This window comes from Triturus cristatus, chromosome 3_2 (genome assembly GCF_964204655.1).
Source record: "Triturus cristatus chromosome 3_2, aTriCri1.1, whole genome shotgun sequence".
NCBI lineage: Eukaryota > Metazoa > Chordata > Amphibia > Caudata > Salamandridae > Triturus > Triturus cristatus.
In genome coordinates, this window is record NC_140584.1 from 819,059,859 (window position 1) to 819,085,645 (window position 25,787).

General features: G+C 44.4%; 1 protein-coding gene across 8 annotated transcripts in view; it reads left to right on the plus strand.

The window, feature by feature from the left end:
- Window positions 1-25,787, plus strand: part of MPP4 (MAGUK p55 scaffold protein 4) — a 397,034-nt gene that overhangs the window by 267,359 nt on the left and 103,888 nt on the right. For 6 of the 8 annotated variants that reach the window (XM_085648977.1, XM_085648979.1, XM_085648978.1 and 3 more), the window contains 2 exons: window positions 1,630-1,800; window positions 21,666-21,746. In XM_085648977.1, the coding sequence (XP_085505103.1) occupies window positions 1,630-1,800; window positions 21,666-21,746 (252 nt within the window). The remainder of the gene's footprint in view (window positions 1-1,629; window positions 1,801-21,665; window positions 21,747-25,787) is intronic. The other 2 variants (XM_085648982.1, XM_085648984.1) reach the window with 1 other exon arrangement.

Genomic DNA, 25,787 nt, shown 5'->3' on the forward strand with positions numbered 1-25,787 from the left:
TTCCCGCCCAAAGAAACATTATGGTTGTATAGTGCCAGTCTATATGTCCACTGGGGTCCAATGGTCAGTGACAAGGTGAGCAATGGACACATTTCAATGACTGACCAGTTACTGCTCCAGGTGATCCCCAATGTTGTGGTGACAAAACCGTGGACTCTTGGTACAGCATTTAGAGTAGCACCCGCAGTGTCCCTGAATTGACAAACTTTTAGGGGCCTAGGTTTCGTGAACAATTGTTTATGGTTGACATTTTTGGGTAGGTGGTGCATTGAACATGGGACATTCATAGCGCTCACCAGTTCCAATTTGTAACTCGGGAATTCGATTTACGGTTATGGACTAGCCACACCTTAAAACCACAATAACAGTAACTAGTTACACGACCCCCACCTGTCCATGTTTAATGTAACTGGTGCTCATGTAAAGCGCTGCAATATCTTCGGGTCGAGGTCACGCTATATAAAACTGCAAAAAAATAAAATAACAGCAAACTGGATGGGCTAGAAAGAATGTTCAAAGTTTTGGAAACACATCGACCCAGCTCATTTAACTTAAGACCAGTGGTGAAAGGCTTTAATCTTTGCTCACTTCCTAAAGATTACTCCACACAGTCTTCAGTCAACTGCGAATTGGTGAGGAGTCAACTCTCCTGAAACCAAGCAGCCCAGCCTCCTCTTCTTCCAGGGCAGGTCCCAGCAGCAGGGTTCCCTCCAAAGGCCAGGTTGGTGCCCAGCCTTCAGGGTAAAATAACTTCCAGAGTCCTGCTCTTAGTCAGACATTTGTCTGTGATGATGCCGCTGAGATTCTTTTTTTTGCTAGTTTTATACTGCACGATCTTGGACCAAGGGCATTATAACACTTTACATGAAAACCAGATTACATTACACTTTCTTTTAGGCACGGGGAGTTTAAATAAATAGCTCAGAATCACAGGATGTTGAGCCGAGGTTGAGACTCAAACCCGGTTCCTCAGTTCCAAATTCGTCAGCTCTGGCCATTAGGCCATGTCTCTTCTTAAGAAGACTAGATGAATATAACCTACCAGTTTGAGACCCGATGGTCAATTAAAATGGAGTACCAGGTTCAAAAAGCATAACCACAGTCAGCCAAAGTAGAAAACCTCTTCACAGGCTTTTACTTGAGTTTTTCACAAATGAGTAGTAGTGTAGACATGAACTTATCAAGAAAATGTGGATTCCCATGGAGGTAGGGCAGACTGCCTGAGTTTGGGGGCTCTGGTATTTCAGAAGAGTCACTGGCAGAATAGAAAGGATGAAGGCACAAAATCTGGATTGGGACCAAAACAAACCTTGACAGTGTGAGCACTGTGTCAGCTCCAGCATGTTTGCAGGCAGTGTTTGGGCCAGTCTTTTGGACTCTGGCAGGGCTCCGGATTGAATGTATATATTGCAATAACAAACGTCTAGATGCAATGTCAGGGCCATCTTATAATGGTACAACCGTAGTAAAGTATACACAATTCCATTCCAAGATGGCTGCCTGCCACTATTGGTCTTGGCAATACTTGCACCACAATTCTACAAGCACTGCCAAAGTGAATAAGGCAAACAAGACTGATTGGCTTTGTCGATGCTTGTTAAATTAAAGTTAATTTTTTGCTCTTGCCAGCTGGGTTTCGCAGAAGCTTTCGCCTGTGCCGCAGAAAATCTCACAACACCCAGACATTCTGCTATTCACGATGCCCAAGCACTTGCTACAGTTCTGGTGCAGCACCCTATGAAGAAGTTGTCCGGTATCAGCGGCGCCCCACAGATCGGCACCGTTTGATAGTGCTTGTGGGTAAGTCGAGGAGCTTTTTGGCACACAGTGACATGCTACTGAACATTTCTTGGTATTGTGGTAAATAATTTAATTACCGGGACTTAATTTGATACGGAAACATAATAAAATAGCTCAGTAAATAAGAGGCAGAATCCGTGGTATTAGAGGTTCGGAATGGGCTTTATTCCAATGATCGATTATAATCGGTTGCTCCAAGTTCCATCACCACGGAGGTTCAGGAAGTGAAGTACATACATTATTGACAAGAAATGACTTTTATAGAACATACATTACAATGAAATAGATGCGGGAGGCGTAACAATTGATAAGGAAGGTGACGATTCACATGCGTAACCGAAAATGGGTGTAATGAGGAGTAAAAAGGAACATAATTGGTTATGATGTCATATATAGGTGGATCTATAAGATTATACTTGGCATAGATGCGCGCGCAGCAGCATGACGTGTGATTGACGTGCAACTAGGGGGTGAGGGGGACTTGACATTTAGCTCTACATGTGGAGACAAGAAGTCTGGGGGGTCAAGTCAACCTAATCCCAAATCATATCTAACATCCTATGTTTAAAGAACTATGTTATCCACAAAGGAAGGACTCTTGGACAAAATCTATTCTATACTGACTGTGTGTGCGTGCACAAGCGTCTAAGTGTCTACACTAGATGCGAGGGCAGGAATCTTCCATAGTAACAGGGCTATGAATTACTTGCATAAAGACAGAGAAGCCGGGCCCTTTGCTCGGTAGCTGGAAGAATGTTTACTTAAACTACTAGACAGGAATGCATTGGGCAGGGAACGGAGCAGATAATTTCGAAGGTGAAATACAGTTTTTGGCAGAGAATAGGCTGATGTCGGCTTCGTGAGCCGCGCAGGGAATGAGGCAAAGTTCATGGTCACAGATGCAGGCTCAGACTGGAGCTTTCAGAGGCAGAAGGCAAGAAGAGTTTGATGACAGAATCAGGGCCTACTTGCCTGGACTGTAGAATGGCATAAGTGAACCATATAAAGCCGGTGGCCTTTCATACTTAGGAATGGAATATCCAGCCTATTCATGGCGGATCTGACAGAGGACATGTTGACGGTGGACGCACATGTGTTTGCGTCTTCAGAACTAGAACTGGAGGGAACATACATGTACTTGTGATACATACATGGAACCGTTGGGGTCCAAGATAGGGGACATAACTGATCAGAAAAATCCATATTTCCACATTCCCTCCTTGTCCCCTACTTGCCCGTTAAGAGATATCAATCTTCATCAATCCATTGATCTGTTCATATAACATCATTTGTTCTTCTTTCTTCTTCCGTGATGAATGAAATCTTGGTGGTGGAATACACGATGTGGTACACAGACCACAGATCGCTGGTCCACATTGTAGACATAGACAGCAACTGAATAGTATGAGAAGGCCAATACCTAGGAAAGATAGGACCTTCCATCCAAAGGTAGATAGTACACTCCAAAACCAACCGGACCAAGTCCAGGTGCCTGGGTTCTGGTGTATCTGGCTTACAATCTTATGAAGGCGAGTTATGGCCTTATATACAGATGGCGAATTTTCTGGTATGAAAATGCAACAGCTTGATCCGATGACCCTACAAGCTCCGCCCCTATCAGCCAGGATGACGTCAAGGACAAGACGATTTTGAAGCACAACAATCCGCATAGCAGACTGCTCTTCTGTTAAATTGCCTAAAGCGGAAATAGTTTCATTCACTACTGCTTCAAGGGTTCTAGTTAATCTACGTATCAGCTTACTATTAGTAACAGTACCTATATAGGGAAAGAGACCTTTATTGAAATCTGTGTATTTTTCCCATGCCGTTTCAGTGTAATCGACTATTGGGAGATCTCTCCTTACTCTATTATTTACTAAATGAGTGTTTCTGTGATAATCAGGGGGAGCTAGAAAAACAGGTGGCAAAAGGAATCCAATGTAGCAAGTACCATCCCAATCTAGAGGCAAACGTACATATGCCGTCTGACCACATATGAAATAAGAATGGCGAGAAGCTCTAAATGTAGACTTGCCTTGATCACTAAATTCTACTACAGTGGTGCATTTACTATGGCCCATATGTATGGAACCATTTTTCCTTACACATAGTTCACCCTTTACTGGAAAAATTGACATAGTGGGCAAAATTGGAGTAGCTTCGGATTCGACATTTAGGATCATAAGATTAAGTGTAAAATTACCTAATCCATATACTTCATTTTCTAGATCAGTTCCTGTTCTCTGGGGAAGTCCCTCCTTGTTGGGGTAGCAGACCTTAAGCAAAATTAAGTTCAAATTTCCCCATACCCAGTTATCTTGATAAACTGCAGAATTCGAATCTAGAGAATTAATTAAACTAAACCATGCTCCACAGGAGCCGTTGTGTGTGAACGGGTATGGAAAGAGAGGTAAAATTCCTTTATAATTCTGATAGGGAGGGAGTCGGCCACATATCCAACAATTTGTAGCATTGCTAACCTGATGGGAATGATGTAACATACTGATAAAAGTGTTATTGCGCAGCGCAAATCTATAAGACAACTCAAGCGGAGGTAATTCACTAAAAGAATGTTCAGCAGTAACATTGTAAACATGTCTAGAAATAGGATAATATATGTGCAACAATATACTTGCAGTAATTATTAAGACTCAAGAAAAACAAAATTAATAACGTCATTATGCAATGGCTACGCAGTGATTTACAGTACGCCTGTCGTTTCAACATTTTTCGCGATTTTCCATGATTCAGGTCTAAGGGATGCATGTCGGAGACAGATTCAACCGCTTCACCTTGGAGAGGACTTAAACAATCAAATCGTCCGACGGTTTAGGCCTGAGTTTCAGTTTACAAAGTTCCTGACTGTTGGCCTCAGCCAAAGGTAGTTTTGAGTCAATGGGTGAAGACACACGAGGTGGGCTATTCACATCTGAAAGAAGTCCATGAAATTTCTTGATATGACTTGAATGCACCCATCCTTTTCTGCCTTCGATCTTCACGGCTGTCCTTGTGGTGAGCAGGACCAATTTGGGTGCTTTCCACCTGGGCTCCAGCTGAGTCTTTCGGTCGAAATTCCTCACAAGAACGAGGTCCCCCGGAACTACGTCAAGGGGTTTCACCTCAGTGTTGTCGGGAAAGGCTGCAGCTACCTGTGAACGACAAGATTGTAGTGCAGACATCAAGGAAGCCAAGTAATCTGTCAGCATATTACAGTCAATATCAGTTATTTTTCGTGCCATAGGCGTCCCCCACATATTTGGTGGTCTGCCAAAGATCACTTCATACGGGGATAGCCCTGTTCGAGAGTGTGCTACCATTCTCGTGTAAAAGAGTGCAACTGGTAGTGCTACTATCCAGTCGACCCCTTTCTCCCTGCATATTTTGGACAATCTAATTTTCAGGGTCTGATTATGTCTTTCTACGAGACCTGCTGCCTCAGGGTGTCGGACACAGTGGAATTTCCACTGATAACCTAACAAAAGTGAAACATGTTTCATTAATTCGGATGAGAACGGCTGGCCGTTATCTGAGTGAACAACACGTGGTAAACCGTATCGTGGGAAGAATTCTCGAACCAACTGTTTGGCAGTAGTCGGGGCAGTGTAATCTGAAACCGGGTATGCCTCCGTCCAACGGGAAAGAGCACAAACAACTACGAGAACATATTTGAATCCTCGACATCGTTCCATCTGGATATAATCCATCTGGAGGACTTCAAAAGGGTGATCAGGAGGATGAAATCCACCCTGTTCTACGGGAACGCTTTTTCCTGGGTTGAACTGGCAACAGATCATACAGGTACGGACCTTTTGTTTGGCTGCTGCTCGTAAATGTTTATTGAACCAAATGTGTTGAATGCTATCTAGCATAGCTTTTTCTCCTAGATGTGCTGGACTATGTATAGTGTTAATTATAACTTGGACCATTGAATCAGGAAGGAACCACACAGACTTTTCCTTCATCATCCATCCTTGATCCGTTTGGATCCCTCCTAATTCGGTCCATTTCTTTATTTCATCTGTTGTAGCATGTGTCTGGATGTCAATTACGTCAAAAGTAGGGTCTTTAACTGTCATACAATGTGTCGGCATCGGGACTATTGTCTTTGTCATGTCGGATGTTTGTGTTTGAGCAGTCTGTTTAGCTGTTCTGTCGGCTAGATCATTGCCTTGAGAAATGATATCAGTGACTTTCGTATGAGCTTTACATTTCATAATTGATATTGCAGTCGGTAGATGTATCGCATCTAATAGGGCATGAATGAGGGGTCCGTGCTGAATGTGGGCACCGTGGGAAGTTAAATAACCTCTCTCTCGCCACAGCACGCCGAAGTCATGTACAACTCCGAATGCATAACGTGAATCAGTGTATATGTTGACTTTTTTATTTGTGGCTTGAATACAGGCTTGTGTCAGAGCGATGAGCTCTGCGGCTTGAGCTGACAAAGTATTTATACGATTGGTTTCAATGACTTCAGTATCTGTTGTGACTGCGTAAGCAGCCACTAACTCTCCTGTATTTGTTCTCATACATGAACCATCTACATACAATGTCAGGTCTGGATCTGACAATGGGACATCGGTTAAGTCTTGTCTGGGTTTCGTCGTTATTGTAATAACTTCAATACAGTCATGGGCTAGTGGGTCTGTTCCGATTACTGGCAAAAGTGTGGCAGGATTCAATGTGTTACAGCGTCTGATTTCTATATGTGGCTGGAACAATGTAAGTTCGTACCCTGTAAGTCGCGCTATAGTCAAGTGTTGTGTTTGCGTTCTATTTACAAGAACCTCTACTGCATGTGGTACTTGAACTGTCAATGGATGTCCTAACACTATGGCATCGCTTTGTCTGATTGCTAAAGCTGTCGCTGCCACTGATTTTAGGCACGCAGGCAAAGCCTGAGCTACGGGATCTAATGTACTAGAAAAATAAGCACATGGTTTGTGTGATCCTGCTTGTTCCTGTGTGAGTACTGACAAGGCAGTACCTTCGCGTTCTGTAACAAAGAGTGTAAACTGTTTTCTGTAACATGGCGTTGCTAAAACAGGTGCTTGACATAAAGCTTTCTTTAGGCTTTCAAAAGCTTGTGTATGTTCCTGAGTCCAAGGGAGAACAGTCGATGTGGCTGCCTCCTGTGTTGTCAACTGAATGAGCGATTTTGCTAGAAATGCATATTGAGGGATCCACTGCCTACAGTATGAAGTGAGGCCTATGAAAGCCCGTACTTCCTTTTGTGTCTTGGGTATTGGCATGTTAGCTATTAACTGAATGCGGTCGGGTGTAAGCTGCCTTCCCTCCTTGGACAGCGAGTGTCCAAGATAAACAACTCGCTGGACACAGAATTGCAGCTTAGAAGGGGACACCTTGTGACCCTTTTCAGCTAGAAATTGTAAAACTGTCAGTGATGCTTTCTCACATTCGGGTTCGCTTCTAGCGGTGATCAACAGATCATCGACATATTGAAGCAAGGCAGTGTTAACTGGCATGTGGATACTGTCAAGTTCTCGTTTCAGTGCTTGGCTATAGATGCTGGGGCTTTCTGTAAATCCTTGAGGTGCGCGTGAGAATTTAAAGCTACGTCCATTTAAACTAAATCCGAACAAATATTGGCTTTCCGGATCTATTGGGACGCTGGAAAAGGCATTTTTAAGATCAATTACAGTAAAGAATGTTGCTTCGGAATCAATGGCTGCCAATAATGACGAGATATCAGGGACCACAGGGAATTGTGGCACAATGCACTTGTTTAATTCGCGCAGATCAATAACCAATCGATATACTGGCGGGGCCTTCGGATCTGTTCGTTTAAGAATCGGAATTATCGGTGAATTACATACATTGGAGTCTGTTTCCACAACTACTCCTTGGGCAATGAGCTCGTCAATGATTTGTAGTAAAGCCACTACAGCATCTGGTGGTAACTTGTATTGTCGCATTCGTGGAAGTACCACTCCTGCCTTTAGTGTGACTCGATATGGTGTAATATTCATGCAACCAACATCAGTAGGGCCTTGTGCCCATAGATGTGTAGGTAAAGTCTGCAGTCGGGGATCCATGTCTCTGGATACATAGTGACCTTTAAAATCACGTAAAAACAATCTTACTCCTTCCGGAGAACAACATATTATAGCTCCTAGAGCTTTCAGTGTTTTTATTCCTAACAAATTTTCTGGACATGATTTAGTAAGCAATAAATCTGTAGTTCGGGTCAAAGGTCCTATCGTAAGTGGAAGAGGTTGTGACACTTCATTAACAATAGGTTTTCCTGAAAAACCAAGGGAAATATTCTGTGAGCCTGAGAGGGGTGCCCCTGGAACTTCACTACGTTTTATGGTTGTTCGACTTGCCCCGGTATCGAGTAAAAATTTTCTGTCTTGGCCTAATAATTCACTATGTACATAAGGTCCTTCTTGGTCTACCGGGATCTCGATAAGGGGTAAGTCAACTTCCCTCTCTAGGCTGGTTCATGCGTATCGTTGATAATCAGGATAGTCGTACTGTGCGGTTTGGTACAGTTGTCGTGTCGTGGTTTGTGTGGCAGCAACAGGCAGCGCTGGTGCAGCTGGCACAAACTGTACAGACTGTGGTGGAGCTGGCATGGACTGTGCATGTTGCGGGGCTCCTTGTTCATTCTGATCCTGTCTAGGTGGCCGTGGTCTTTCTTTTGTATTACCTATGGCGATATTATGTTTCAAAACTGGACAATCGTGTACGTAATGACCTGGCTTTTTACAATAATTGCATGTCCCTTTTACAGGTCCTGCGGAATCACCGGAATGTGTCACACCCTTTTTATGTCCTTCAGCTGGAACTGTCTGAGAAACTAGCATTTTCATTTTCGTGTCTTTCATGCGTCTGTGTTCATGTTCTTGTTCCTCTCTAATTCTATTGTGATGGTACTGTAACATTTGTAACATTTGTGATGGGGTGTTACCTTGCCAAGTACTCTCGAATTTTAATACTCTGTTCTTTACTTGAGGCAAGGCATTTTCCACTAATTTTGTCACAAACAGATGTGGGTACGACTCGCTACTTGCTTTTATGCCACTATTTATACCAAAACATTTTTCAAATCGGGCATAGTAATCACTAGTGTCTTCATCTTGCTTCTGTTTACAGGCTGAAATAGTACCCCAATCTTCCTTTTTTGTAGTTAATAAACGTGGCAGTACCTGTACTAATAAACCTGGCAGTGCTTTAGTTCTATCCCCGAGTCCTGCTCCTGCAGTTCGGGCCTTTTCTTCTGCTTCTAATACGGACCATTCTATCTTTTGGTCTCCTACCTCCCACTCTTTTTCCCTGAGTTTCTCATAAATGCCAGCAGGCATCAATACCTTTAATATAGTCATAATGTCGGGATAGGTATACTCTCCCATGAGTAACATGTCTTTAATTTCTCGGTGGAAACCCGCTGGGTCTTTGTCATGACTGGGTACCACTTTCTTCATTTCTAACAATTCTATTTTCGATATGGGCGTGTATACAAATACGCGTTTAAACTCATTGTCCTCGCCCTTTATTGGGTGTACTTCTCGTAAAGGATTCTGTCTGTCCATGTAATACGTGGTTCTTTCCTTAATGGGTAGTGAAACATGTTCTGAACATACAAAAAGAATGTACTGCTTTCTTGATTCTAGTATTTCTTTAATTAATTTAGTACCTGAACCTCTCCATCTATTCATGAGTAATTCAGTCAATGTATCAGGTAAGGGACCAGGGTCCGAATGTTGACTCTGATATAGTATAAGGAGTTGTTGAATCATATAGATTCCAGCTAAACGCTGTTCATCTGGGGTGAGATTCAAAAACGTGCGTGCTACTGTATCATCACTGTACTTTCCGGGACTGTCAACCCAATGGACAGCTGACCTGGCTAATTCTTGTTCATCCATAGAATCGAGAAAATGATAACCCCTTCGTTCTCGGAGTAATTTGTCAGCGGCTTGGAGCGAATGCTCGTTAGACCTTATATGGACTATGGGTGTTGGGAAACTCCTGTTATTATCTGGACATATCGGACGTATCGGGTCAATAAGACATCTATTACTATTACAAGATCTTCCTCTACCTACATAGGCTATGGTGTCTGACTGTCCTGTGGGCAGTCCTGATCCTTCTTCCTCGCTTTGTTCGAACTGGTCTACCGCTAATCTTTCTTCGTGTAGGCGTTCTATTTCTTTACGGATCATTCGGCACATGGCTATTATACAATTTTGCTTATCATGTCTTCCTTCTGATATATTCTGACTCCATCTGGTAAGAATTTGCATTGCTTCCGGGTCTACCCCTGGTCGGTCTTGATTTCTGATCACACAATTTATGAGGAAACGTAACAGTTCCCCCTGTATCTCCACTTTCTGATATTCCATAGCTCTGTTAATACATTCAGAATCTCGCCCTGTTTGAACAAAATGGTATATATTATCTAGATGCGCAGTCATTCCTGGTAACTTCCCTAAATACACCGCGGCTCGTCTGATGCGTAATGATGCCATGATCATTTCGTCCTCTTTGCCGGGCACAGGGTCATATCTACAATCTACAAGAAGTTCCTTAAGCGTACGGGCGTTTATGAGTTTGGGGGTACGTGAATGTGCTGACTCTTGAAAGGTAAGTTTATTTATTCTGGGTGGCGTAGAGAAAATGTTGCTAGTACCTCCCGTAGCCCCATCTGGGGTGTCGGGTGTGAAAGGATTCGTTGAACGCGATACAGCAACTATAGGTGTGGACACAGCTATAGAAGTAGCTGTAGGAACAGATGTAGAAACAGATGTGCTTGCCGGAACTTGTTGCTGTAGAGATACGGGTACTGGATCTTGGCGTTGAACCTCCCTGTCAGGCGGTCTATGTGGGGCGGAATTAGCATACTCGGGAGCTGCGTCATCTAAATATGAGGAAAGAAAAACATCTTCTGCGGTTCTAGGATGCCCCTTAGGATGTACCTTTATTGGGAATAATGGGGGTGGCAAGTCTTTTGGTATCTCTGGAGTAGCCTTAGGTAATCCTTCGGCCAGAAGGGGATACATACCATTCATAAGGGCATTTCTTTGTCTGTCTACTTGTTCTGTTTTCACTCGGATACCTTCTTCAATTAATAGATTTTCTCGAACTTTATTTGAACTCTCTTTATTCTTCTCTTCCTGTCGGAGTGCTTTTTCTGTACGTCTATGAGATTCTTTACGCCATAACTCAACGGCATCTTTCTGTGACTGTCTGACTTTCCTTTTCCATAACTCTTCCTCGACTTTCATGATGCACTCTGCATCCCAGGTTCCCGCTGTGGGCCACCTCTGACTTTCTGGTAATTCCTTGGTGTAGTCTACCCATAAATCAAGAAATAATATAGCATCTAAGCCATGTTTATGATACATGAAGTACCCTGGAGTGTCCCTAGGAGGAATAGGAACGGCTTCTTCGAGTACCCCTTTTCTTGTTGTGATCTGTCTTAGTTTCGAAAAGAGCGGCATATTGAGAACTGATCTGATACTTGATTTTGAACAAACTTAATACAGTAAACACGATAATGAACAGTCATTCACACCACAATATGCAGAACGTACTTAAAACATTTAACATTTAACATTTACCTGAACAGTCAATAATGATGATGGTCTAAAGAAACTTAATCACTAAAACATAATACTCGACTTTAACTGAATTATTCTGAATTTATATACTTGATATACTAGATATACTGCTAAACAGTACAGATACACTGCTGAAACAGTGCAGACCGGATTTGTGTACCCAAACCCGTCTTGACCGGCACAACCTATGTGCACGTCAGAACGCCTCCCCAGTAATGGTACTCACCGGGTAGCTCGGAAACGGAAGGCCTCGGAAACTGAACTGAACTTGAACCGGACTGGACTCGACTCGACTCGAACACTTCGGAAACTGGACTCGACTTCGGACTTCGGGAACTGGTGGGCCTCTGTATACCTCGGATCTTGCTCTCTCAGCTAGGCTCTGGTCGGGATACTTCGCACTTCTCACCGCCTCGTCTGGGTGTTGATCGCAGCCTCAGTCGCCCCCGCTTGACCGGAGGGAGATACAGGAAATCCTGCTGGTACGCGTAATTGTCCGTCCAGCTGTGGCAGGAGACCGGGCCTGCAACTCACCGCCGGCGCGTGAGATGAGAAAGTGTCCCTATTCGGGCGCCATTCATGTGGTAAATAATTTAATTACCGGGACTTAATTTGATACGGAAACATAATAAAATAGCTCAGTAAATAAGAGGCAGAATCCGTGGTATTAGAGGTTCGGAATGGGCTTTATTCCAATGATCGATTATAATCGGTTGCTCCAAGTTCCATCACCACGGAGGTTCAGGAAGTGAAGTACATACATTATTGACAAGAAATGACTTTTATAGAACATACATTACAATGAAATAGATGCGGGAGGCGTAACAATTGATAAGGAAGGTGACGATTCACATGCGTAACCGAAAATGGGTGTAATGAGGAGTAAAAAGGAACATAATTGGTTATGATGTCATATATAGGTGGATCTATAAGATTATACTTGGCATAGATGCGCGCGCAGCAGCATGACGTGTGATTGACGTGCAACTAGGGGGTGAGGGGGACTTGACATTTAGCTCTACATGTGGAGACAAGAAGTCTGGGGGGTCAAGTCAACCTAATCCCAAATCATATCTAACATCCTATGTTTAAAGAACTATGTTATCCACAAAGGAAGGACTCTTGGACAAAATCTATTCTATACTGACTGTGTGTGCGTGCACAAGCGTCTAAGTGTCTACACTAGATGCGAGGGCAGGAATCTTCCATAGTAACAGGGCTATGAATTACTTGCATAAAGACAGAGAAGCCGGGCCCTTTGCTCGGTAGCTGGAAGAATGTTTACTTAAACTACTAGACAGGAATGCATTGGGCAGGGAACGGAGCAGATAATTTCGAAGGTGAAATACAGTTTTTGGCAGAGAATAGGCTGATGTCGGCTTCGTGAGCCGCGCAGGGAATGAGGCAAAGTTCATGGTCACAGATGCAGGCTCAGACTGGAGCTTTCAGAGGCAGAAGGCAAGAAGAGTTTGATGACAGAATCAGGGCCTACTTGCCTGGACTGTAGAATGGCATAAGTGAACCATATAAAGCCGGTGGCCTTTCATACTTAGGAATGGAATATCCAGCCTATTCATGGCGGATCTGACAGAGGACATGTTGACGGTGGACGCACATGTGTTTGCGTCTTCAGAACTAGAACTGGAGGGAACATACATGTACTTGTGATACATACATGGAACCGTTGGGGTCCAAGATAGGGGACATAACTGATCAGAAAAATCCATATTTCCACAGTATGAGCAAGATGCCTACTAGAAGGCTTTGTTCATCACAGGTGGAACAGGTTATGCATCTTCTGATGTTTCCTAGACAAGGAATCCGGCAATTGTTGTTTCCCCAAAGAAGACAGCACAGAAAGCTGGTCCCTCCTTCTGTGACATCATAAGAGTGAAAAATGACACTTATAACTACTGCCAGCCTCAGAAGTAAGAGATGACAGGCTTGGCCATTCTTGTATCCATCAGATAGACTGACACATGTAGCTAAATGAATAAAACATGCATGATTGAATTTGCGTCATCTCTCTATTTTAGTAAATCTTTTGTTTGCTGAATATTTTAAGAAAGTTATATATATATATATATATATATATATATATATAAATAGATATAGATATATATATATATATAATAAGTTGTGCATTGTGTAATTGATATCAATAATTGGTATGCGTGAACTACTGATAATGTTTGTATATTCTGATAGAGCCTTCTAACCATGTATTCCTCACCCTAGAATATTCCCCTGCCATCAGACTGGATCTGGAAAATTTTGAGCAATACTCTACACGCCAATGGATGGCTTCGGTCGGCTTCACGTTGGTGTAGTCGGTGTTGGAAGTGATGTGTGTGATGCCTATATAGACTAATGGTAATATGGGAGGTACCCTTCTTATGGAAAAGGGATGGGTATAAGAGAACACAACAAACAAACTTCCCTTTTCCTTCTGTTATACGTGGGAAAGATCGGTATCTTCCAAACCACTGGTCTATACAACATGCATTATCTCATGAAAGAACTGGTACAGGATATCGTCTTGCCAGGTGTCCAAATTTACATAACCATTTCTATACAGTGCCCCTAAGTTAAAAACAAAATAAGTTCAAAGGAATGTGCTATTTGCCTATTTTATTTGTCAGTAGATCATCATGATTAACACAATACATTAAAAACAATTCATCATCAATATTATTTTAAAAGATACACTCTTCTTAGTATGATTAAATTTTTTTGAAAAAGACTGTCGACGCGGCGTTTCGGTGTTCAAAAATGATCGTCAACTTCTTCAGGACAACAATTTCAAGAGTTTAAAAACATCTGAATCGGTACTATCGTGAGCCTTAGTCAATGGGCTTCAAATGTCGATTAGATCCTTCAGTACATTCAGGATAAAAATAAAGTTCAGTACTTTAAAATGGTTTCATCTATTGTACCGCTATCTTATTTCGTTACAGATTTCTTGCTTGTGCAATCAATCATCGTTGTGCTGAAGAAGGTGACGATCATTTTTGAACACTGAAACGCCACTTTTTAAATAAAATTGATGATGAATTGTTTTTAATGTATTGTGTTAATCATGATGATCCAGTGGTTTGGAAGATACCAATCTTTCCCACGTATAATAGAAGGGAAAGGGAAGTTTGTTCGTTGTATGCCTATATAGACACCACTCTGGCATGCTGAAATCGGTTCCTTTCTTTCCACACTGGAGCGCTACGTCGATTTAAAAAAATAAATAATAATAATAATCTTTTTGGGACTTTTTGTCGACTCTTTTTGAGCAGTTTTCTCCCAGTGTTCTAGGGATATGTCCCCTAACAAACCAACATATTTTAAACCTTGTGGGGAATGTTATGGACAGATTTTTGTGTCTGATCCCCATTTGGTATGTCTCTTGTGCCTGGGGTCCAGCCACGACCCCCAATGCTATCTGTGAACAAGCGATGAAGTTCCTGGCAGCACATTGAAGGAAGTCTGTGACTCATTCTCAGTCCCAAGGGAGACCTAAGTCGGGTAAGTCAAAGAATCAGAAGAAAAAGAAGCTGAATTGGTCTTCGGTTTCTCCATCCAGACAACATGCGTTAAAGCCCCGCTCCTGCACTCCACCTGCGGAGCTGGCAGCTGGCCTGGTTTCCGTGCTTCCCTGAGTTCCCCAGAGCCAGAGTGATCCCCCCCCAAATAAATAGTTTTATGATGCCATGCATGTCATCTTTGGGCTTTTTACTCCCTCTGTTGGGCCCCAGGGAGCTGAGAGTTCCCCCTGCTGAGATTTGCTCCTGATGGCAGCCGTCCCTCTGGATCCATTCCCAGATCAAGTCTTATGCCTCCACTGGTGCCCCCACCCACCCCGGCTTCTCTCCACCTGGCGCATAGCCCGACGCCGATGGATATCAACCCTATTGCCATTTCCAACTCAGAGACGGCACCGCTATAACCCCATTCAATGTTGACTCTGGCGCAATTCCTGCCTTGTCTACCTCTGAACTTGCCACCCTTGAATGAAATGAAATGAAATGAAAAGAGCATTTGTAGAGCGCGATGGCTACCCTGAGGCGTCCCAGCGCTATATACAGCTGCGTGTGCGTAGGACGAAGAGGGGACCTAATCTGAGGTATTAAACAGCAGTGTTTTTAGCCCCTTTCGAAAAGATAGATGATTAGATTCTGAGCGTAGGTGAAGGGGGAGAGAATTCCAGAGTTTTGGACGAGTTGTAAGAAAACAGCCGGCCGCCGGATCTGGCTCTCTTAATTTTTGGTACTGTGGTCAGAAACATGGAAGCCGATCTGAGTTGTCTAGTGGGAAGGTGGGGAGAGATCAGGGAGCGGTTGATGGTGGCGCCCATTTTCCAGAAGGCGCGATGAGCAATACATAGACTCTTAAAGGATATTCTTTCCCTGATTGAAAGCCAGTGAAGTTTCCTTAGTTCAGATTTTACTGACAGATGGCTGGGAATCTGCAGAAGAGTTCGTGCTGCACAGTTCTGAATGACCTGAAGCTTATTGAGTAGCCTGGGGGGCCCTCAGATAGAGGGCATTCCCAAAATCTAGAAGGGGTAATATGAGGCCTTGGGTCATGATTTGTCTGGCTTTATTAAAGGGAAGTAAGGGAAGGATTTTTCGGATGAGCCTAAATATGCTAACACAGGTAGCTGAAAGTTTAGCTGCCTGGTGGGTGAAGTTAAGAGACTTATCCAACCAGATGCCCAGACTCAACGAGGAGCCCTGCGGCACCCCACATCCCAGCGGTTTGCTGGGAGAGGTGGCATTACTCTCAAAGACCTGAAAGGAGCGATCAGACAGGAAGGATTTAAACCATCTGAGGACATGAGTTGAAATTCCTAAATTGGTGAGCCTCTGAAGTAAGATGCTATGGTTTACAGTGTCAAAAGCGGCACTAAGGTCCAGGAGGAAAATAGCTACAGTCCCTCCTCGATCAATAATCCTCCTGGCCTCTTCCGTCACTGCAACAAGAGCAGTCTCAATCCCATGCAAGGGCCGAAATCCTGTCTGGGAAGGGTCCAGCAGGTGGTTGGTCTCGAGAAACTCCGTCAGTATCTTATTGACGTGTTTCTCTAAGATCTTGCTAAGCCAGGGTAGTAGGGAGATTGGACGATAGTTTGCAGGGTTATTGCTATCTAGATTTGTTTTTTTTAAAAGAGCCTTAACCATGGCCCGTTTCCAGGGGAGCGGGACTATACGGGTGGCTATGGAAGCATTAAGCAGGTCCAGGATAGTGGGTAAAATATGTGAGCTGACTAGCAACAAAGATCGCGGGGGCGCTGGATCGTTAGGGGAGCCAGACTTGACCTGAAGCATAATGGACTGTAGCATGGAACAGTCGAGAGGGGGGAGTTTATCAAGAGTTGCCAGGGGGGGTGCTCTGTCTCAGCAGGTTCAGCGGCCATTGTGAGGGTCTGGGTGAGAGGAAAAGAGGTGTAAATGGCTTGGATACTGGAGGGAGGGATAATGAAGAGAGTTGTGGATCCGGATTAAGCTGACAACTGGTATGAGCAGCTAGGAGGCGCCAGTGGTATGCTTTTCGCTCCAAACCCTTTTTCTGAGGATGGCGCATCTTTTGCAACTATGATACATAACGCACCCCAGGTCCTCGATCTGCAACTGTCGGCCGTCAAGGTCAAGACCAATGTTTTGACGGAGGTGCTTCACCTGGTTGCAACCTCTGCCAAGCTGTTGCTTCCCTTTAATGAGACCCTTACAGACGTTCTACTAGGGGGCCTGGGCGAAACCTTGCACAGGGGCTCATGTGCACCGCATGACTACCAACTACCCATCAGCATCGTCCCACCCCAGGAGACCCAACCTTTCTCTCCCAGCATCCCTCCCCTGATAGCCTGGTTGTGCAGACCTCAACTACTATGGCTAACCCAAACGCTTTCCCTTCTACTCCACCGGGTAGGAAATCCAAGAGACTGGACACTTTTGAGAATGGCACTTTCTCCTCCACCGGCTTGGCCTTGTGGTCAGTGAACACTGCTTGCTTTATGGTAGGATATTGTCATGCTCTCTTGCACTCAGTTGCATAGCTGCTGCCCATGCTACCTGAAGAGGGCTGAGCCGTCCTGAACCAAGCACTGGTAGACGGTCAGGTCGCTGCTAAGTTCACCATCAGGTGAAGACTGAACATCACGGACTCGCTGGGCAAGGTCATGGCCTCTATGGTGCCACTTCGCCACCACATCTGGTTGGAGACCACTAGGTTCTCAGGGAATGTCCAAACATCCTTCATTGACATGCTGTCAAGAATTCCTGTCATGCGAGGGGAGGAAAACGGTAACCAGCGTAAACGGACTACATCTCCCAGGATGCTTAGCGGTTGAGAGGTTATGTAAACAGGAGAGCTGTTACATAACTCAAGGAAAACACGCCCTTATGTAAACAGGAGAGCTGTTACATAACTCAAGGGAAAACACGCCCTTATGTAAACAGGAGAGCTGTTACATAACTCAAGGGAAAACACGCCCTTATGTAAACAGGAGAGCTGTTACATAACTCAAGGAAAACACGCCCTATAAAGGGAGGAACCGGGAGGTACAAGGCTGTCGGATATTGTGTTTACACCGACGTACCTGCTTCGTGAAGAGCAGTGTTCCGGAGTGGTGCTCCAGTAAGGCAAGAACGGAGGTAGGTCGAGTCGTTACTCCCTGGGCCGTGTCTTGCCCCATCGTCACCTGTGAAGGACCCGGAAGCTCTACCGGTCAACCATTGAGCTTCGCTTTTTGACTCGGCTGAGTCAAAGCGCAGTGGCGCTTTTGCTGGTTGGAGTCGTAACTCCCAGCCCGACCAGAGATACAGGGACTGCCAGCTGTAACGCACACCAGGAGGTGTTTGCCGCATTACAGACTCGGAAGTCCACAGGATCGATCGAGCGGCTGCTCTCGGTTCAGTCTTCTTGCTTTTGATTGGGGTATCGGTGACGCATCACCAGGAGGTGACTCCGCGTCCCGGTGCAGTCGGAGGAAGAGGTTGAGCGGCTGCTCCCTTCAGGTAGAGACCCCGGCTGGGTGTTTCCCTGACTCCTCGATTCTCCCCAACACTCGTCGTGCCCCTCACAGCCTACCGATTGGCATTGTCGGCCATTTCATTTCTGCCCTCTGTTGGCATACGCCGGGATCGGCGTATATGCAGAGGACGGTTAGGACCATCCGTGCTGTGGGCTGGTAACGTACTTAGCCTGGAGGATTCCAGTGACTATAACTTTTGTTTTTCGTTGTATTGTTTTTGCCTTCATTAAAATAACTAACCCTTCACAAGTGGTTGCGTCCTCATTATCGTGTCTGTTAAACGATCCTGAGACGTTCAGGGCGTTACACATGCCCCTCGGTGGCTCTCACCTATTTCGTGACAAAACTAACACTGTGCTCGAGTGGTTTCATGGGAGCGGGAGCACTGCCAGATCTGTAGGCCTCTCTCTGGCTTTCCAACCACAGCAAAAGTCCTTTCATCCCTTCCATGGTCCCAGCCATGGCTCCTGTGGGTGTTCAGAATACCACCCTACTCGTCGGTCGAGCAGGATTCTCAGCCCTTTAATGATCGGGGTCACGGATCCCACAGAGGATTCAGGAGCAAGTCCTAGTGCGCTGTCCAGTCCCCCACCCCTCTGGCTGCCTCCAAGCCACTTTTGTGAGCACTCCACCCAGCACCATCTTCTTGTTGGTGGCAGGATCAGGCACCATCTGCTACAATGGGCTAAAATCACGCCTGACAAGCGGGTTCTACAAATTGTGCCGATGGGTTATATCCTTTCCATTGTGGAAACCCCTCCATCTTTGCCACCATCCCCAGTATGGGAGACTGAGGACCATCTCTTCTTACTGGGTCAGGAACTGCAGGCTCTGTTGGCCAAAGGAGCTGTCAAGATGGTGCCAGCACCAGAAGTAGGGTGTGGTTGTTATAGCCATTTCTTTCTGGTGCCACAAAGGGCAGAGGCCTCCATCCCTTACTAGACCTGTGCCCCCTCAATGCCTTCTTGAAGAAAGAGAAATTCAAGTAGCTTAGATTGGCTCCGGTTGTGTCTGTCCTGGCAATTGAAGACTGGATGGTAGTACTGGACTTACAAGATGCTTACTTTCATATCCAGGACATTTGGGCTATGATCCTGACATTTCAACCACTGTCCTGGATTCAAGTAAGACTAGTTATGAGGCTGCTGGGTCTGATGGCCTCCTGCATCCTACTGGCGAAGCACACTCGATGGCACATGTGGGCTCTGCAGTGGACCTGAAGTCCCAGTGAGTGCAGCATCAAGGGAATCTTTATGACTTGATTCAGATTTCGGAGGAGACTGCAAAAGATCTACAGTGGTGGCTAACTAATCATGATTCGACCAGCAACAGACCCATCTCACTTCCCCACTCATAGCTAACAGCGGTGACCGACGCATCGCCTCTGGGTTGGACGGCCATCTGGGAGAGGTGGAGATCAGAGGAATCTGGTCTCTGGCAGAGTGCCAACACCACATCAGTCTTCTGGTGCCGAGGCTGATGTGCTTGACATTGAAAGCCTTCAATTGGTTCAGGTGTTTACAGACAGCACTTCCACCATGTGGTATTGCTACAAACAGGGCACAAAGGGTTCTGTGCCAGGAGGTCCTGTGCCTCAGGATCACGCTGGAGTGACAGCACATCTTCCTGATAATGCAGCACCTGGCAGGGTGTCTGAACACCAGGATGGACAAAATCAGCCACTGATGCCATGCGGATCACGAAAGGCATCTGCACTCAAAGTTGGCGCATGGTCTCTTCCAAGAATGAGGAAAACCTTGGTTTGATCTATTTGCCACCACTGAGAATGCGCATTGTCAGCTCTGCATTGGACTTTCAAAGGCGCCTCTTGCTTGGAGACGCATTCCATTGAGACTGAAACACAGAACTCCTGTGTACCTTTCCACCTATACCACTCCTGTCCCGAGTTCTTAAGAAGATGAGGACCGATTGGGCCATCCTAGTGTCTCTGGACTGTGGAAGGAAGGTTTGGCGTCCTGAACTCCTGAACAAGAGCTTAGATCCTCCAATCTGGCTGCCTCTTCGGGAGGGTATTCTGTTGCAGCAGCAGGGCAGGGTCCTACACTCGTACCTATGCACACTCCACCTTCATGCATGGAGATTAAGCAACAACAGTTGAATGCCTCCCGAGATCTGTTATGTCATTTTGGAGACAGGCGTACCTCAACAAATACTGCATACACCTGCATTTGGGACAAATTTGTGATTTGGTGCGCCTCCTGTCATATTGAGCCGCTTTCGAAAAGATAAAGATATTACTTGTAAGATTGATTTAAGAATTGCAAAAAATTGTAAACTTACACAAAAGTGTAAGTTTACCTTAGTGAATCCAGCCCCATGTGTTTGTAAAGCAACTTGCTCTGCATTAGGAACTTATGCACTCCATAGCCTTGAAGTGTATTGTCAGTGAGAAAAGGGAAGGAGGGTAAAGTCTTAAAATGTCAGCCGTCAAGCTTTTCTTTAAAGCTGTCTTGATCTTTTTAAAAATAAAGGCCCTTATTTGTATCTGGATGCTAAATCTGGGGCTAATATATCAGTGTGTTAATAATGAAACCATACTCTACCTTTCTTAAATTTTCAGTTACAGTACAAGAAAACTGTAAACAAGGTTAGTGCATACTTTTCTGCATTTATCTGCACATTATTATCACTACCCTTTAGTTGGTGGCCACTATCCTGGATTATTTATAAGTTGGTGCAGCATTACCAAAATTAAAGCTTGTGTCAGTTGTAGAAATGGGCAATCATTTATTTACTCCCCATTTCTGCAGTAATGCAAACAATGATGAGAAGAAAGTTATAGTGAGTATCGTGTGCAACAAGATCAAAATCTGAGATTGATAAGTGCCATTAGAAAAACAGTTATGGCTGGTTGACCACAATTTGGGGCTGAAATAAAAGAACAAAGAAGAAAATAGCACAACTTTTGCACAGTGTGTGGCTGCGTAGATGAGTGGACTGAACTACATTAACTGGACCACATGATGCCAGAGAAGTCAATAGAGGCTGTTGGTCAGTATGTTGTCAGAGATTAATCTCTATAGCTAGAAAGGCACCAGTTTACTGTGGGGGATGTAACATATGAAAGACCATTTTCGCCAAGCCAGGCTGTAGAGAGATGTTTAACTAATATTATCAGGACTGAACAGGTGAGTTTGACAAATAAAGTCACCCACATTGTACAAGAGATGAAATGTGTTATGAATATAAATACGGAGATAAACGTAATGTTGAGGTGCATTGTTTTCACCTAGGGCCTTCGGGTGTTGGAGTCAACGAGCTAAGAAGGCAGCTAATTGGGATCAACCCGAATACTTTTCAAAGTGCTGTTCCACGTAAGTGCTGCTTCGCTTTTAATTTCTGCTATGGAGAGAATGCATACATCTGAGGGCCACTTAACCACAATATTAGCATGAGTTGAGGGGAGGTGACTGGAGATCTCAGGCAATACATTTCCCTGGATGAGGTGCTTGCATTCAGACTAGGGCACATCCCATTTTTTGCTTTCCCTCGTATTCATTTGACTGTCTTTCTAGGTGTGGTTGTCTTTTCTGCCCAACAGTCATTGCTTCTATGCAAGTGTCTTCACAGTATCAAACAAAAGTTCATTCACTGCTGGATGCAGATGTGTACAACCTAGTGCACCAGGTATCAAGGACAACAAGTTGTCAAGTTTATTTGGTCCACAGGACAATTAGGCTCACCCTGCTGCAGCACAAACCCTTGGGATGTCAGTTCACAGTGCCACATTAAGGCTTGAGGAAAAGAGGATTTCTGCTGCTAAAGCAAGATATGAAATTATATATATATATATATATCAAGACCCAATTCCGGTTACGTCAAGCTGTCTGTGGGCGGTCTGGTACGGGTTACCGGATAACCCAACACAATCGAGATAAACTCCGTCCTTGTAGGGAAAGATATCCAGACTCTCAAAGTGCTGCAAAATATTCAATTTAATGGCATTTAACGACGCGTTTCGGATTTCTCCTTCATCACGGTCATGTGTATGAATCCCATGGTGCACTATTATACAAGGTGATACATCAAAATAGAAAGAGGACTATCATATGCATTTCAATGTCTAATGAGTTCAACTGTGGCGGCCATCTTACAATGTGGTACAACTCAATTTAAACAGATGTGCATAATAAAAACGCTGTTTGTTTGTTTGATATTATACAAATATACGTGTTCAGCATCTATTGTACACTACCACCTTGCATTGACTTTGCGATTTTGTCAGCATGCCGTTGCAACATAAATTTCGCCAATATACAAAAGTATGTACATTCAATAAAGCTATTATCTCAATTTTACAAATTGCGTGCCGCATGAAAGACGAATTCATTTAGTGCCTTCCCAAATATGCATGTGACTTTCAAAATAATTGTCATCACGAAATTGGCATGCAACGGTCGCATAACATGACATGACATCATAAAAATCCTGCCCAAGTGGGCAATAGTCCATATACTCCTAGTGAAGAAAACCAGTTGTACTCACTGATTAGTGAATGAAAATAGTCCCTGCATCTGTAAAAAACAGTCAAAGAACTCATTACTACACAAAACTTGCTAAACGAAAATTAAAATTAAAAGTCAATAATTAAAAACTGCTCAGCTCATTTCAAGAAATCACATGTGGCAAGTTACTGAATTATGCGTACAAGTGGATGGAAAGTTCTTCATTGGAATTAAAACCTAAAGGACCCATGGTTTCAAAATCTATTATATATCTAGATTCAAGTTTTCGCAAGGCCAATTTTCGATTACCTCCTCTCGTGTTTAAGGTCACTGAATCTATCACCATCATGCGTAGCAATTTTTCATTTTGAAAATGACTTTCATGGAAGTGACGTGCCACTGGGTAATGTTTATCATGATGTCTAATGGCACGCACATGTTCTAATACCCGTTTTTTAGCACAGTGTATTGTACTTCCAATATACATTTTCTCACAGGGACACATAAGAGCATAGATGCAATAAGTAGTATTGCAATTCAGATGTTTCTGAATATTAAATATTCTCCTCGAGTTAGGTATCGGAAATGAAGCACAGTCTGTGCTGTTCTTACACGCTTTGCAATTTCTACAACAATAGAAACCCTTACAGCCAGTACCTTTTGGTTTCTCTATGTCCGATATCATGCTGTTGCTAAGATCATCCCTTAACGATTTACATTTTCTGAAGGTAATTTGAGGATTATCATTTAGATATTTAGCTAAATTATCATCAGTTCTCAGCACATGCCAATGTTTGTTAAATATCTTTTTGACATTCTGTGCTTGTGCTGAAAACTGAGTGATAAACCTCAAGGTGTTTTCTTCTTCTTTGTGTTTGTGTTGGTATAATAACTCTGTTCTAGTCGTCTGTTTAACTCTCTCTTTAGCTTGAGTTATGATTTTATTACTGTAGCCTCTTTCTGTGAATCTTTTACACATGATGTTTTCCTCCAAAGCGAAACCAAACACACAACCACACACAATCACAACCAAACACACAACCACACACAACCAACCACACACACAACCACATGCACAACCACACGCACAACCACACACAACCACACACAACCACACCCACAATCACACACACCCACAACCACACACAACCACACACACACAACCACACACAACCGCACACCCAACCACACACACACACACACAACCACACACCCAACCACACTCAAAACCACACACACAACCACACACACAACCACACACACAACCACACACACAACCACACACCCAACCACATACACAAACACACACACAACCCCACACACAACCACACACACAATCAAACACACACAACCACACACACAACCACACACACAACCACATCCAACCACACACACACAACCACACACACACAACCACACACACAACCACACACACACAACCACACACACATAACCACACACACAATCACACACACAACCACACACACAACCACACACACACACACATAACCACACACCCAACCACACCCAACCACACACACACCCACACACACAACCACACACACACACAACCGCACATCCACACACACACCCACAACCACACCTGCACACACAACTGCACCCATACACAACCCCATACACAACCACACACACAACCACACACACAACCACACACACACACACACACAAGCACACATGCACACAACCACACACACAACCACACACACAACCACACACACACAACCACACACACACATAACCACACACACACAACCACCCACACCCCCACAACTGCACCCATACCCACACACACACCCACACACACAACCACACACACAACCACACACACAACCACACTAAGCATTGGCATATCATACACACAAAACCACACACACAACCCCACACACACATGCACAACCACACACACACAACCACACACACACACAACCACACACAACCACAACCACACACAACCACGAACACAACCCCACACATCCACACACCCACAATCACACCCACACCCACCCACACACACAACCAAACACACAACCACACACACAACCACACACACAACCACACACACAACCACACACACACAACCACACACACACACACACACACACACACTCACAACCACAACCACACACAACCACACACAACCACACACACACACAACCACACACACACACAAACACACACATAACCACAACCACACACACACAACCACCCACACCCACACACCCACAACTGCACCCACACCCACACACACCCACACACACAACCGCACACACACAACCACACACACACAACCACACACACACACACACAACCACACACACAACCACACCAAGCATTGGCATAGCCAATAGGTCTCGCCTTTGGGACCTTATAAGTGTTTAGCCACTCAACAGTTGATGTGGTTGCACCAAGGATATTGTGCTGCATAACTAAATACTTAGAAGGTCACAAAAGCGAGACCTATTGGCTATGCCAATGCTTGTTTTATGAAGGGGAAAGTGCCCAGTTGATTTATTTATGTATTTGTCGCAGCGCCATAGAATACCCCTGATTGAGTCGTGGTTTGTACATTCCTTGGTGTAAGATGCTGCCAGTGTGGATTGGTGTCTGGCGCCCCCCAGAGGGAAAGTAGGCACTATACAGGTACTGCTGCGCCACGTGCGCTCTCGCGTGCAAAGAATGCAGTTTCTTTCTGTTTTTACATCCTCGCCACCACTTGTGTTCCTAGAACCATACATGGAAAATCGATTCTTACTTAAAATGATCGACTATTCGTTTCTTTCCTGCCTGAAGACCCTCGACTTGCCCTCCTTGTTCTGCATGCCTCCCCCCTGAGTGCAGCCTGCTCCAAGCCACGTCTGCCTGCCTTTATCTCCACGATGGTGTCTCTGC